This window comes from Lagenorhynchus albirostris, chromosome 9, assembly GCF_949774975.1.
Source record: "Lagenorhynchus albirostris chromosome 9, mLagAlb1.1, whole genome shotgun sequence".
Taxonomy (NCBI): domain Eukaryota; kingdom Metazoa; phylum Chordata; class Mammalia; order Artiodactyla; family Delphinidae; genus Lagenorhynchus; species Lagenorhynchus albirostris.
In genome coordinates this window covers 82,249,539-82,264,155 of record NC_083103.1, presented here as the reverse complement: position 1 = coordinate 82,264,155, position 14,617 = coordinate 82,249,539, and the positions used below count along the sequence as shown (strand labels likewise).

At 34.2% G+C, this 14,617-nt stretch overlaps 1 protein-coding gene across 1 annotated transcript in view; it reads right to left on the bottom strand.

Moving 5' to 3' along the window:
• Positions 1-1,336: 1,336 nt before the first annotated feature.
• Positions 1,337-14,617, bottom strand: part of GRIA4 (glutamate ionotropic receptor AMPA type subunit 4) — a 509,744-nt gene continuing 496,463 nt past the window's right edge. The window contains exons 16-17 of the mRNA XM_060157932.1: positions 6,052-6,186; positions 1,337-1,677 (exon numbers count right to left, since the gene is read on the bottom strand). Coding sequence (XP_060013915.1) covers positions 1,513-1,677; positions 6,052-6,186 — 300 coding nt within the window. The 3' untranslated portion in view covers positions 1,337-1,512. The remainder of the gene's footprint in view (positions 1,678-6,051; positions 6,187-14,617) is intronic.

Sequence of the window (14,617 nt, the reverse complement as noted above, 5' to 3'; positions counted from 1 at the left end):
TCTTGTGCTTTCTGCCAAGATCTCTAAGTATTGTGATGTTTATCTGTGTTATGGTACTTATTATTTCAAATGATCTAAACCTCCTTTTGAACCAAGTTAATTTAATCCCTACATAACTAAGGTGATTTTTGTAAATAAACATGTATAATTTTCAACAAAGACTAATTCTTCATACGTTGTCTACCACAAAATATTATTAGTGCCTTCAAATTATTTAAATGGAACAATGGGAATGGGGAGAGAAGCCCAAGAGACACATTATTTTATGCAGCAAAATACAGCCAAGTAAAATTTCAGTACATAATTACCAGGTATGTTGCTGTTATGACAATGATTCATTCCCCAATTTAAATACTCCATCTTTGACAATTTAACTGCTAATGAAGCAAAGATCTGTTAAAAAGAGTAGCTTACTATGCAAAAATAATAAGGGCTTGCTACATTTTTAAATATGGCCCACAATTTACTTCTACAATCCCACCTATAGTCTTACAATTTCTCAAATAACTTTTATAATGATAAGAAAAAACTTTAAGCTCTGTAAATATTTTAAGAATGTCTGTTGTTTATTCTTTTTGGTGGGTACAAAAACCACAATATTGTACACAGAACAAGATTATAAATAATATAGATAATATGAGTGACCCGTAGTCTCTTCTGAGTCTACATTGTGGACTGATGATTTTACTTTAAAGTTGTCTTCATTTTGTTTTTGTTCCTGGTAGTGAGACAAATGTAATCTGTGGACACTGATTCATGTGACAGAGTGAAGGTTACAGCAAACAAGAAGATGACCAACAACTTTTATTTTAAAAAAGTCTCTAAAGTTTCTTACAGTGGTGGCATTTATTTCAATTATTGCAATGTATTGTTCCCTAAGATGGTTAGAAAAAAGAATTGTGTTGTCCTCTACCGAATTTACGTCAGTTAAAAAGCAAGCATGTTTCAGTATTTGTTTTCTCCAAAGTAAGTGTAAATACTTCCTTTAAATTTTTTCACAGGATTTACATGTTTGTTTATTATTTTCTTATCAGAGTTTAGTGATTTTGTTTTCTTGGCTGGATAGTCTTCCATTGAATATATGGGTGTTCTGGAGACACAGGTTAGCATATTCATTGACTTCTGTAACTATTTTATCCCTTGGAGTGAAGACTGAGGCCTTTCTGAGCAAGAACTTCACAGTTTAATGTGCTAACTCGCATGTCTGATTAGTTTTTAAGTTCACTCAAGTGAAATCTGTTGCTGTTGATACACCCATCCCAGCTCCCCCCACCCACTCCCCCCAAAAAATTCTAAATTTTGAGTTTTCCTGATATAAAATCTGAGTTTGGGTTTCCGAGCTGAGCTCATGCACATGTTGCTGCTGCTGATGTTCAGCGCCTTAGGATGTACTTCCCGCTCTCAGCCAAAGGATTGGTTTGCGAAGACCTGCACTTAGCATGTCCCTCAGGGCTGCGTTTCCATCAGTCACCAACACAGTTTAATTAAGGCACTCAATTATTTTTTTGGTTTTTATGGTAGGTCTGATGCAATGACAGCCAATCCTGAACTTTGTCTAATTGCAGTTCCAGTGTGTACAGCCTTTGGGCAGTCGGGTGTCAAGACGCGGCCATTTTCACCTACACTCCCAGTGATGGATAATCTGGCTTTGTTTCTTATGGCTTCAGAAAAGGTCAGCTGGGTTGCATGGAAAGGAAACAGAAAGAATGTGGAGTGTTACAATATTTCTGTCTTTTCAACAAAATATGACACAACAAACACCAAAATATCAATAATTAGACATCTGCATTTTTTCCATATTCTTCTGGTCATATGAAAACTGCTTATCACAGGAAAGAAAAGCTCAACTACCTGGAAGAATAAATCACTCTAGAGTTTGTGGTCCTATCTGTTTAAGAACTAATTCTAAAATCATAAAACAAGATTTTGTTTGGCAAATCTGGGCAGGACACATCTTTCAACTTGCTGCACTCTACACCCTGGTATTTCTAGTCCAACTTAAAAGCTTCTTTAGGTTTGACAACATTCTTTATTTGGATCTTTTTTTCTTGTTATAAAATGTCTTAACAGTTAAATGATTGTACTTTTAAAATTGTGATGAATTGTCTAACCAAACTATATATATATAGACTATTTATGACAGATATTCCTGTCTTCAGAACACAGATCTATCCACAGATACTTTCATTCATTCACAGCAGCTATAGATATGACCCAGAATAGGACAATTAGTGACATAAAGTTCATTCTATGCCTACTGTGGAAGTTAAAGTTCATATTTTAAGAAGCTTTAAGTGGTTAAAGGGAAGTGCACTGAAAGGGGGCATGTTTCAATGCCTCATTGAACGGTCATCACTGGGGAAGTTCCCGGATTGATGTTATGGGGTCAGGTCTCATTATATTCTTGTTCTGTCATATTAGGTAGAAGGTAACAATACTACACTGAGGAGAAACAGGCAGTGTTATTATGAAAATCTACTTGCTGTTCATTCATTGCCTTTAAATTCTTTCTAGTAGCTGAAATTTAATGTTAAAATCTTTCTAGTAGCTGAAATTTAATGTTAACTCAAGAAGAAATAAGGTAAAGGAGATATTCCCTAAGTTTGTTGTGGCTTATCATAACTTTCTCATAACTCATATTGTGTCTTAATTCCCTGTTGTGAATTTAAGTTTACCTAATTCTTTAGGAAATTCCATCCCTGTATTTATTCTGCCTTGTAACTTAAATATTAGAATAATGATGTATTAAATATGAAATAAAAATTGGATTAGAAACTGTTATAATGAGAAGGTTTTGAGATCAGTTACCCTGATAACTTCAGAAAGTTGAAGTCAAATTGCTACTGATGTATGTATGATAAACACTGAGGTCATTATTATAGTTCACCTTTAGTAAACAGTCTCAAAAATTAAATTTTACTTATCTTTATAATCAGGAGTCAGGAGACAATCTCTATAGAAATTACTCATCCCTAAATTAAAACAAACCAAGATGACAGTCTGACTTTGTTTCTTCAGATTCCCTTTCAACATTTAATATTAAGTAAAATAATTATTTTAAAAAATCTATTAAAGTTTTTTGAAGAGGAAATATTAAAATATAATTAATAAGAGCATTGTGATTTTTTCAGAAAGCTTTTGCCATAAAATCTATTTTTTTCCCTTTATTTTCTTGATTGCCTTTATGAGGAAAAGAAAATATCAAAACAGGAAGTATTCCATGTACTCTCAAGTAATCTCTCCTTCTCTATGGATTAATGCAACTGAGTGTTAATAAGTCTTTGACAACTTCTTATTCTCTCTTTAAATCTTAGTATTCTTAGTTCTCTGCATTCTTATTTCCTATACTTATATCTTCTGCTTCTTACATAAAATGTCGTTTCTATTAATCTTTGTGTGACCCTGCTGAGACTACTCAAACTGGAAAACTTTCTTATAAATTTACCATATAGTCTGGTTCTGGTTCTGGTTGGATGTTATGGCCAATGGCTGTGACCTTAATTAGGTGTTCCCTTGAGGGATGATCACTTTTAAAGTAGACATTCAGGTTTTGTTTTTGAAATTCTGATACAATATTATCTAAATTATCAGTCATTTTCATAATTATGGTCAATAGAATTTTTGAAAGGAAAAATCCATTTAAATTGGGAGTACAATGGAAAATGCTTGCTCTCAAGTCTTCTCTACAGAATCAGATCATTTCATTTGCTCTGAATGCCATTAAGTCTTTTAAAAAGTCATATGGATATGAATGCTTTATTTATTTATTTATTTATTTATTTATGCGGTACGCGGGCCTCTCACTGTTGTGGCCTCTCCGGCTGTGGAGCACAGGCTCCGGACACGCAGGCTCAGCGGCCATGGCTCACGGGCCCAGCCACTCCACCGCATGTGGGATCTTCCCGGACTGGGGCACGAACCCGTGTCCTCTGCATCGGCAGGCAGACTCTCAACCACTGCACCACCAGGGGAGCCTGAATGCTTTATTTTTATTTGAAATTTATTGTCTTAAAAGTTCAGCTCTAAAGGCAATTCATGTGATGAACTGCAGTACTAGGTTCTGACTCCAAAAACATTTATTACATGTGAATTTTATGTACATAACCTGGGAATTCATATCTCTTTCTAGCAATTTCCCAGAACTTTGTATTGAACTAGCATCCATGAGTATTTCTAGAATTTTTCTAGAATGCATTTGCTATGCTAAAGAAAACTTTTAAACGATATCTTATGAAATTCTTCACAGAATGAAGTCCAAATAATTGTCTCTGAAAACTTCTCAGATATTGTTTTTTGCAGTTCGGGAAAAATCTCTCCACAATTCTATAAATATTAAGTTGAAAGCATTACTATAATGGCTAAGAAAGCTTGACATCATCATAATTTGTTGTTCTGCTATTAGAAGACATACTCTAAACATTCTTATCTGAGTGAATTGAGGATTTTGTTCTCAATTCTTTTTCACAAAATTTGGAAAGAACCACTTTGGGCTTATCTATGTACAGTTGTACTCAGTCACTGATTTCTAGATTATGGATAAAAGCAATTAGATCTTGGTTAAAGAGGGATGGCTTTTGCTCTTTGCTTTAAGAGACTAACAAGTATTTCAATAGCTTTTTTTTTTGGCCATGCCACCAGGCTTGTGAGATCTCAGTTTCCTGACCAGGGACTGAACCTGGGCCACAGCTGTGAAAGCCCGTAATCCTAACCACTAGGCCACCAGGGAACTCCCTCAATAGTTTTTTTTACAAATAAATATCAAAATCAAGCATGTTTACCTGGCATAACCTCAGGTATACATCTTATTCTTATAAAAATTATATTGGGTTTGACTCTAGGGTGCCTCAAGCACTAAGTGTCTCTTGGGAGTTCAAAGTTTCATTTATCATTGTTAATAGAATGGCCATTATATATAATTTCAGAAAATGGAATTTAGATACCCGACTTTAAGAAAAGCAACAACAAATGCTTCCAGATCTTATTTTAAAACGATTTTCTATTATCAGAGGGAAAAAGTACTAGACATTTAGTCTTAAAAAAAATGACCTCCATCCTATATTTTACTGAATGCTTATAATTTTTTATTGTCACATGATGAAAGGGTGTAAGTGGGACTGATCTGGCTTACTTAAAAGCAATTGAAATGAAAACAAAAGTCAATAAATACTCACTGCAATTTTTATTTTTACTGTGTCTCTCCTAATGAACATATATTGCTGACATCTTTGATGGAGAAATTGCCTAAAATGCCTGTTCACCTTAGTGATGCTGTGAAAATAAAAGTTGAATTTCATCTAATAAATGTGGATTGTAGTCAATATTCTGATGATCACTCCTGCCTAAAGGTCTGACTCAAGGACTACTGCCAGATGAACAAATAGCAGGGTTTCACTCTTTAAAAATATAGAAAGATGGCTAATGTATATAAAACAAATTAGAATAGGAGCTAAAATTCACTGAGTGCTTACTATGTGCCTTGGAGATTTTACATATATTTTCTCAGAAAACAACACAACCTTATTAAAAATAGGCAACTGTCTAGGCTTTGATCATTTGAAACAGGTTTTATGCTTACTTTGTTAGCATTTACCTTAAAACTAGTTTGTTCCAGAGAAGATTAGCCTGTTCTGTGTACAAGGAAACCCAGATCTAATTTCAAATTTCTCCCAATTTTCAGGTAGAATATACTGTTTAAAACATTTTACAGAGCAATTCTGGAAGTTTGTTTTAGTCTTTTGAACACTTTCAATGCAGATATCTATTGGCAACATAAAGTTTCGAACAGTACATCTGCAGCCAGAGAAAACTGAACAGTGCACTGAAGTTTTCAAAAATGTAAAGCTGTAAATTAGAAGCAAGCAATACCACCACAGACAGGTCACAACACTGCATTTACAGAATGCATCACCCACTCACTGTAGTAGGCCCTAAGTCCTACCCCTAAATTTTAATACTTTCGGTTCCATATACGTTGTAACCTTCTCTATAGGTTGCTAAATTCTGGGTATTCTGCGAGGAAGTTGGGTTAAAAGTCTGTGCACTCTTTGCCACCTTCATTCTCTTCGCTTCTGCCCTGGACTTGTAACAGAACTCTATCAAAGCCACCAGCATTGCCAAGCCCAAGCCGCCAACCAGAATGTAGAAGACGCCTGCTACGTTGCTCAGGCTCAAGGCACTCGTCTTGTCCTGGGGGGGATAAAGACACTTGAGTTAACTGTGCAAAGTCACATCCAGAAGATGAAAGAACACATGAAATCCAAACAGCTAATTAAAGTAAATGCTTAATTTAACCTGAAATTATTTAACATGTATAAGTCACTGGTGTAGCTTTATGGATTTAAACATAAAGCTTATAGGTCTTGGCAGAAGTGAAGTTATGATGATTACCAATAAATTGTGTGTAATTACATTCAATAAAATCTATAACATTTATCATTGCTAAATATACAATGAAAACCACTATACTTAGCCATATATAAGCATAGGCAGAAGTGGGCTTATTATTGTTAAGTTTGAAAATGACATTTTAAAAACCCAATTACATGTGAAGGAAACCTCTTTTGGCTTTCCCTCCATTAAAACATTTTTAATGTTTGATATTTCTTTTGAATAAATTTAACTGCATGCTTCCTACTTAAAGAACTAAGGGACTTTAAGCTAGCAGTTTCACATTTTGTTCATCATGACTTTACCAAATACATGCAAATAGTGTGCTAGGGTATATGTTATTTGTTCTTTTAGTCACATCTGTTTAAGAAATCTCCTGGAAAGTGTCACTTTAACATATTATATACTATTTAGGAATAACTATATATGCAACACATTGGAAACTTTTTAAAAAGGTACTTTAAAAATATACAAATGTTTCCACGGTCAGTTGAGAACTAAATTATTTATGGACAGATTTATAACTATTTTTATTGACTTTAAAATATGATTCCATTTCGCTTAAAAATGCTTGATCAGTTAATATTTTAGACATATTATTCTCCAGAGATTTAGAATACACATTATTTCATAATAAATTCAGAAATAGTCTGAAATATGGAAGCATATAATTGCAATTAAAATTGTAACAAGAATTCATAATTTTTCATAAATTGTAAATATATGTTATATAACATTATTTGAATAAGTATTTTGGGTAGACTACCTGAAGGATGCCCCATGGTCAGCAGTGTGTTTTGTGCAAGCTTAAATAGTTTTATTAGGAGAAGGTTTAATTTTAAAAATTACTATGTACACTGTTCTCTTAGCCATAACATCAACTGATTGGACCAAAAATTTAGGGTAACTTCATTTTAAAAATAATCACTCATTAAGTACTTTTGCTTCTCTAACTTTACATAAGGGCTTGAAATAGCTATTTCATTATTTGGCCAAGCTTTTCTCATTCCACTCTGGTTCAAAGGCAGACAAAAGTGATTAAAACACGGGGAGAAGCCTGAATAGAGATCAGTTAACATTACTTTGTCTCTTTCTTAAATTAACTGAGGTTCTCTTATATATGTAAGTCACTTATTTAATGTCGTAGAATAACCAATAATTTTTTTCTTTCTAAAAGAAGATACAGGAAAAAATAAATGAAGATTTCAAGAATCCTCAACAATGCCTTTCAGGCATTATGTCCTATTAATTTGTGCAGGTGTTTAGATTCACTGATAAATTGTTACATTTTTTTCTTTAAATGAAAATATAACTGTTTGTAACACTATTTTCATTTGTACTCAACATGATCAGGCCTATAGGTTCCTGCATTGTTCTAAAAAAAAATTCATGAATGAGATCTTAGAAGCTGAAGATATTATTCATAAACATTGATTTATTAAAATAATTTTGCTAGAACAGAATTGGAAGGTTTACTCTGTTTATCAGAACAAAAATATAATAGGTCATCTTCAAACTAAAGTGGAATGCTTGGCAAAATGGTGACAAAAGACTGAACTCCTGAATAAAATATATTTAATATTTAAAATATTCTTTCTGTAGATGACTGCTGATCAATTCCCCATTTCCTGTTCTGAGAATATATCAGTTCTTGAAATAATACATTTCATGGTCTTTGCCTCCAAAACAAACAAAAACCAAATCCAAAAGCACTATTTTTATTAGTGGTACGTATATTTGAGAATAATATAGGAATTTTATTATTTTATATATTTTTACAGTTAATTTGTTTATTTAAAAGCCTTAATATTGGGGAGCAGTTTGCAATTTTCTGAGAAGCTACTCCCTTTGGCTTAAATCTATGACATTAGCTTCTAGTTTAGGCAGTGTATAGAGAAACATTTAGTTTTTACTGTTTCCATATACTCTTGACAATTGCTCCCATTTACTGCTTTGTGAGCACAAGAGGAGGCCCCGAACTGCAGCGACTGACCTTGCTTCCAGAGTCCTTGGGTCCACATTCACCTTTATCGTACCACCATTTGTTTTTCAGCTTGTCTAAGACGCCTGCCTCACTGAGTTTCAAAACGGCAAGGTTTACAGGAGTTCTTCACGTGGAAAATAACATAAATAACATTATATATGTTATTTTATGTTATTCAAGTAAAACTACATTAGAATCGCATGGCAAAGTGACAGAGCAGAGGCCACAGTAGGTGTTATGTCTTGTACTGTAGGCCCAGGTTTCAAATCAGACATAAAACTGGGGCCTGCTCCATCGCTTTAGGTAACAGGCACATACTGCTAGGGACGATTTTTAAATAAAATGTATGCAATTACTGTGAATCCAAAACTATTAGCCTGGATTGGGTTTCTTGAGCATTTTCAGTTTTCCCACCATAAACGTGGAGTCATTCAAAGTCCAGAAGCTCCTTTTTTTCTTTCAAAATTAATGGAAGTGGCTATAGGTTGACAGGCTTAAAATAGAAGCTAGGTAGGACTGGTTTCATTTCTTGCCGGCATTATGATTCAGCTAGTGGAATTTTACTCTATGCCTTAAATGTATGGCTACAGTATCCATCATTAAATTGACTCCTTTGCCACTCTCATCCAAGACCTAATTGAAAGAGGAAGGTGAGTCAGGTGTTACTGACAAAGGGCCACCTCATGCAGAGGAAAGTCCTTATAAGACAAATATGTAAATCATTAGTTTAAAGTATAAGCCCATGCTGATATTTTCCTTCTGAATTGCAGTATTTAACTTAAATAATATCACCAGAAATAATTTTCATCTATCTTGAGTCTACCATATGAATATATTCTAAGTATAAAGTGCAGTAATTATAATATAGTCTATAAATTCTTAGAACAAATACATGATAGGTTAGGGGTAACCAAGATTTTTATAAACAGACAAACTCCTCATACTATAAAATTCCATTTTTCTTTTCTACTGTCTTTGAGTCCTTCAATACTAAATATTATACAAGGAGTCTCAGAGAGGAAAGTTTCACTTGTCAGTCAGTGTCAGTGTTCTGAGGAACCTAAGAATTCTTCTGGCTTTCATTCCCATGTTAACCTCTGTGTGTGTAGAATAAAGCCTAAAAAGATGGATGGGAAGCAGTAATGCCTAGGATCTTCTGTTGTTACTGTTTTTGTGGTTGTTTGGTTTTCGTTTCTTTTTGCTTTTACATTCGGAGAGAGACTCCTTGCATTCCTCTTGACATTTTTAAGGCTGCCACAATCATTTTGTCTGGCTGTATCTCCTAATGCTTCACTTCTTCTAGGAAATATTGAGTGCATTTGGAGAAACACAGCATACATTTATTTGGTTACCAAGGGATTAATTCTATGAACCTATCTACACAACTAGGTAATGCATTAATAATTATGGTGATGATGATTCCTAACATTTACTGAGCACTCACTATGTACCAGGGACTATTAAAAATATTTTACATGTTTAGTTACTATTATCACCTGTATTTTACAAATGAGGAAACCAAAGCACAGAGAGGTTAACCCATCTAGTCAGCTAGGAAGTACCTGAATCAGGGTTTGTAATGGTCTGTGTAATTGAAAATATTAACAACAGAAGACTTAGGAAATAGGGGTTTCTGGTTAATTGAGTTTTCTGATTAACAGTTAAACTAAAATCCATTTTTTTTGGTACTGTTTTTCTGAAAAAAGTTTCTAAAATATAAGTTTTTGTTTATCTGGTTTCTGAATTCAATTAAATTTTTGTATCAATGTCAAAAGATCTTACAAGGTTTATTGTTCAATTTAAGCATATGCACTTGCCACATTCATAAAATATTATATTGTTTTTTGGATTAAAATCTAATGTCAGCATGATTTAATGCTTTGTACTAAAAACCTGAGTTTGGGTGTGGGGTGAGGATTATGGTTAATTGGGGTCCTTGGTTAGCCCCAGTTAATCTAGATTTTACTGTCTATAACCTCCCCACCCCCACATTACATCCCCCACTTCCATTTATGAAATGATTGTTACAAAACTACACCTGAGGGTTGGTTGGTGAACTGTGAACTCCTTGAGAATAGAAGCCACATCTCATTCATCTTTGTAAAATATTTACAAGGATATCTGACTCAGGGTAGGGGCTCTGTAAAATTATTACATTTAAATTATTCTGAATCCAGAACAAGCATTTTTGTTTAACTGATACTAAGGGTTTTTAGGTCCCCAGGCTAGCTCACCAAAGCCTTTTTTAACGCACGTGTAAAGTACCTTATATTAGTCTATATTGTACTTCTTGCATGGGTTGTGCGGGGAGGAGGAGGACTTAATGCTGAAAAGAGAAGGAAAATGAAAGCAGTTTCCTTAAAGTTTCTTATAGATGGGACAGCTATTTTGAATCCAAAAATATGGATTAAATCAGCGGTCCCCAACCATTTTGGCACCAGGGAACAGTTTCATGGAAGACAATTTTTCCAAGGGGTCGGGGGAGGGATGGTTCAGGTGGTAATGCTGGGGAGTGGCAGATGCAGCTTATCACTCGCCCAATGCTCACCTCCTGCTGTGTGGCCTGGTTCCTAAGAGGTTGCAGACAGGGTTGGGGACCCCTGGATTAAATGAAGACTGCCTTTGACTTATCTCTCTTCCTTCTTAAGGACCATTTCTCCTACCTGCTTCATTTTCCCCTTGCCTCTTTGTCCATTCTGCTATTCACTCCAGTAGTCTGGTTTTAGAGGATAAGATTAGATTGGAATTTTGAATAATAGATATTTATTAACAACCAAGCTTAATGGTCAACTGGTGGAATGTCAGGCACTGAGCAAGAAATTCATTACTAGGAGAGTCCTTCTCCAAGGGTTAGCTTCCCTTACTGGTCTTTGTTTACAACATTTTTTCCTGCTTATGAATGCATATGTTCCATAATAATCCCTTTATTATTGCATTGGTTTCCATGGCTGGGGAGAAGGCCATTTGCAAGTATAACATATTTTAAAGTCAGGAATGGACTGTATTCTTCAAAATGCCAAATTAAAAACTGGGTATTGTGAGATTTACTATAATTCCTAAAGAACTCATTATTTGGTAACAACATTTACAAAATGACTTAAATATGAATATCCACATCCATGAGTATGCCTATTTTTATATATATAGGAGGAGAATAAAGTATAAAACAAACAGAAAAAAATCAATAATTTTGTAGATATTATTAGCATTATGGGTCATTGATGATTACAAGTATTGCCAAAATTTCCAACTAGAACCTGGATTAAACAACTCACATAAAAATTGGCATAAAATTCTGTGTATCATTTGTGCTCAGACTAAATCATATCAGATTAATCAAAGGGGATATGAGTTTTAGACTTTGCAATGAAACTTTTAAATTGGTTCATTGCCAATTAGTAAATTTCTCTTATTCACAAGAATGAGTATGAATTTCTTATGACCATAAAAAAGGCCACAGCACAATAACATTCAAAGGAGTAATTTTTCAAACAAATTCATCCCCTCTCAAATCATGCCTTTCCACTTTATTTCATTTAACATACCAGACCTTTTCCCTTATTTCTTCTGTGGAGCCTCTGGCCTAGGGCTGCCTTGGTCATGCTCTGGGAATGGCTATCAGTTGAGTGGGGAGGCTAATTATTTTGTGAACTGGAAGCTGCCACTGTGACTCCAAATAATTCAGTTGTTGATTATATTAAATCAATCAATCAACAGTGGGTATTTCTTCTTTTACCCATAGATATTGGTGCATAGCCCAGGTAAAGCAGAACTTTAATAATGTGCTGCTGTATGGAAGGCTGGAGATGTCTTTCCTTGTTATAATCCTGTAAATGACAGGTGGGTCAATTAGCCCCTCATTGGAACATATTCATGTGTGGTACAGCTTTCCATGCTTTCCCCCCTTTGCCAGATGAATCACTGTTAGGAAAGTTAATTTTTTCCTACTAAGATTCTTTATGTCAAGATCACACCAGATGATTTGTATACTTGTGCTGAGATCACTGAGTGTGCATTTCACACAATGTGCCTTGTAGATAAACTGGCAGTATTTAATTTTCTCTTCTGCTTTGGCTTTATACTTAGCAAAGGCTTAAGAGCCAGCCTCTTCCTCCAATTCAGCGCTTTTCCTCCTTTCACCTCTTTCGATAAAGATCAGGCCAAATGGAAGGGGTAAGTTTAAAAAGAAAATCAGTCACCCAAAGGAGCTACAGAACAAAAATTTAAAAGCAGCAACTATCTCCTGGTAATTTACTTTGATTCTAAGTTAGGTCAGGCCATTTAAAATACCACCTTTTAAAATAAATGCAGAGTAGGGTATTATTATTATTACCTATTCTATTGGTGATAAATATTATATCAATATACAACCGACTAGAAATATTTTTCTAGTGTGAAAACAAAATTCCTGAGGGAAAATAGAACATACTGTAATTATATATGTAATTAACATACATTTTATGTTAATTTTTATAACATTTTAGAAAATGACTCAAAATATGAAATAACATTTTAGAATGTCATCTTATAGTTCATGTTTGGTGAAAGTAACAGGTGAAAGTACAGGAATAAGCAGTTTGATTTTTGAAAACTACAAGGTTAGCTTCATATATTTATTTGGTGTCCATTATGTACCAATGTTGGATGCAAACAGATTAAAATTCAATTGAGTTGTCCAATCCCTTATTTAAGTAAAGTAAAATGACTTTTGTTACATAGATTTTTCCATTATGTGTACATTTCTGCTTCTGCTTGCTTATTTTTCTCTGGAAAGAGTCTAAGAGTCTTTAATATACACTAAAACAGGAATTCATTATTCATTTTTTGTGGAAAATTTTATCTGTTAAGCAATATTATACTTTGTTTATATTTGTGATAAAAATAAAAATTTGCAAACAAAGTTTTTCTAATTGAATAGAATATCTTCAGTTTTGTTTTCTCTGGTCTTATTAGAGTACATTTTCTTACATTTCTAATTTGCATAGAGGAGTAGATTATTAGTGTAAATGAGCAATTTTCTATTTATGTGTGTATATTATTTACGTATTCATATTTTTATGGAAATGATCAGAACATTCTAGGTAAGTTGGGGCTCCAAAATATAAAAGAGTTAATACTTCTGAAGAAAACATACGGTTGCTGTCTTGAATGGAGGTGTCTTAAAGGGGAACCATCTCAGAAGAATCCCTGATGACTCTCTCTAGCTTTTCTCTGCTTTTTTTCTCCAGGGACTCAGATTCTCCCTCAGGATAGGAGATGGATGATCAGAATTGGGTCCACACAATTCTGTGTCTCCTCCTTTTTCATGCCTCCTTCTGCGGCCAGAATATTCATTTTGCAAAGTTTATTTTTTCTTCTCCTGCAACAGGGCTGTCTATAAGATGGAAATATACAAGTAAGCTGAATTTGAAAGGCTTTTCAGATCAGGATCGAGGGGGAAGTTACCAGCATTGGAAGAGGTTGAGGTTTGCAGCCTCCTTGACAGATATACCCTTTTTAAACAGAGCATAATTCTCTGGGTTTGGTGGCCAGGCAAGTGAGAGAATTTGTAGCCCAACCAAGAACCTGAAGATGAGCAGGACTACTTGTTTTGGGCAATTCTCTAGAATTTTAAATAAAGAGTGTATATTTAAAATTTTTCAATGTTCTTACATACCAGTTGAAGATATGTAAGGAAAGAAAATTCAGTCAGAATATTCCCATCACTGGATTGGTTTTCTTTATGTCTATCCACAGTGAAGAAGAGTTCTGGAACACTAGTTAATAACTTCTGCTTAGAAATAAAAGCAAAACATTATTTTATGAAGCTGGAAATAAGACAGGGATGCAGTAAAGATAAAACTGAGTTGGTCTTATTTTTGTAGCCGGATATTTCTTTAGTTTGACCCATTATGGAAGGCAAAAACTGTCTAGTTCATATGATTACCTTTGATTTGTTATATAACTTGCTATTTAATGGAAGCCTGAGAGTTTTAAGTGGAGAAATGTCTTTCTGGTAGGTACCTGATTTATTGGAGTCAGATTATTGTTATTACTTAAAAACATTTCGTGGCAGCTCTTTTCGTGAGGAAAACAAGACAGACTGAACTTCTCTGTGCTCTCTCCTCTTCGCTAATTGCTCTTTCAAAAGCCTGCTTTCCAAAACGGAGGTTCCTAGGACTATGTCTGATCCATAACTTCTTCAGAGCCAGAGATTTTCAGTGACTATTTTAGTTAGGTTTGTTAGTGTGTCCCCAAATTGATATT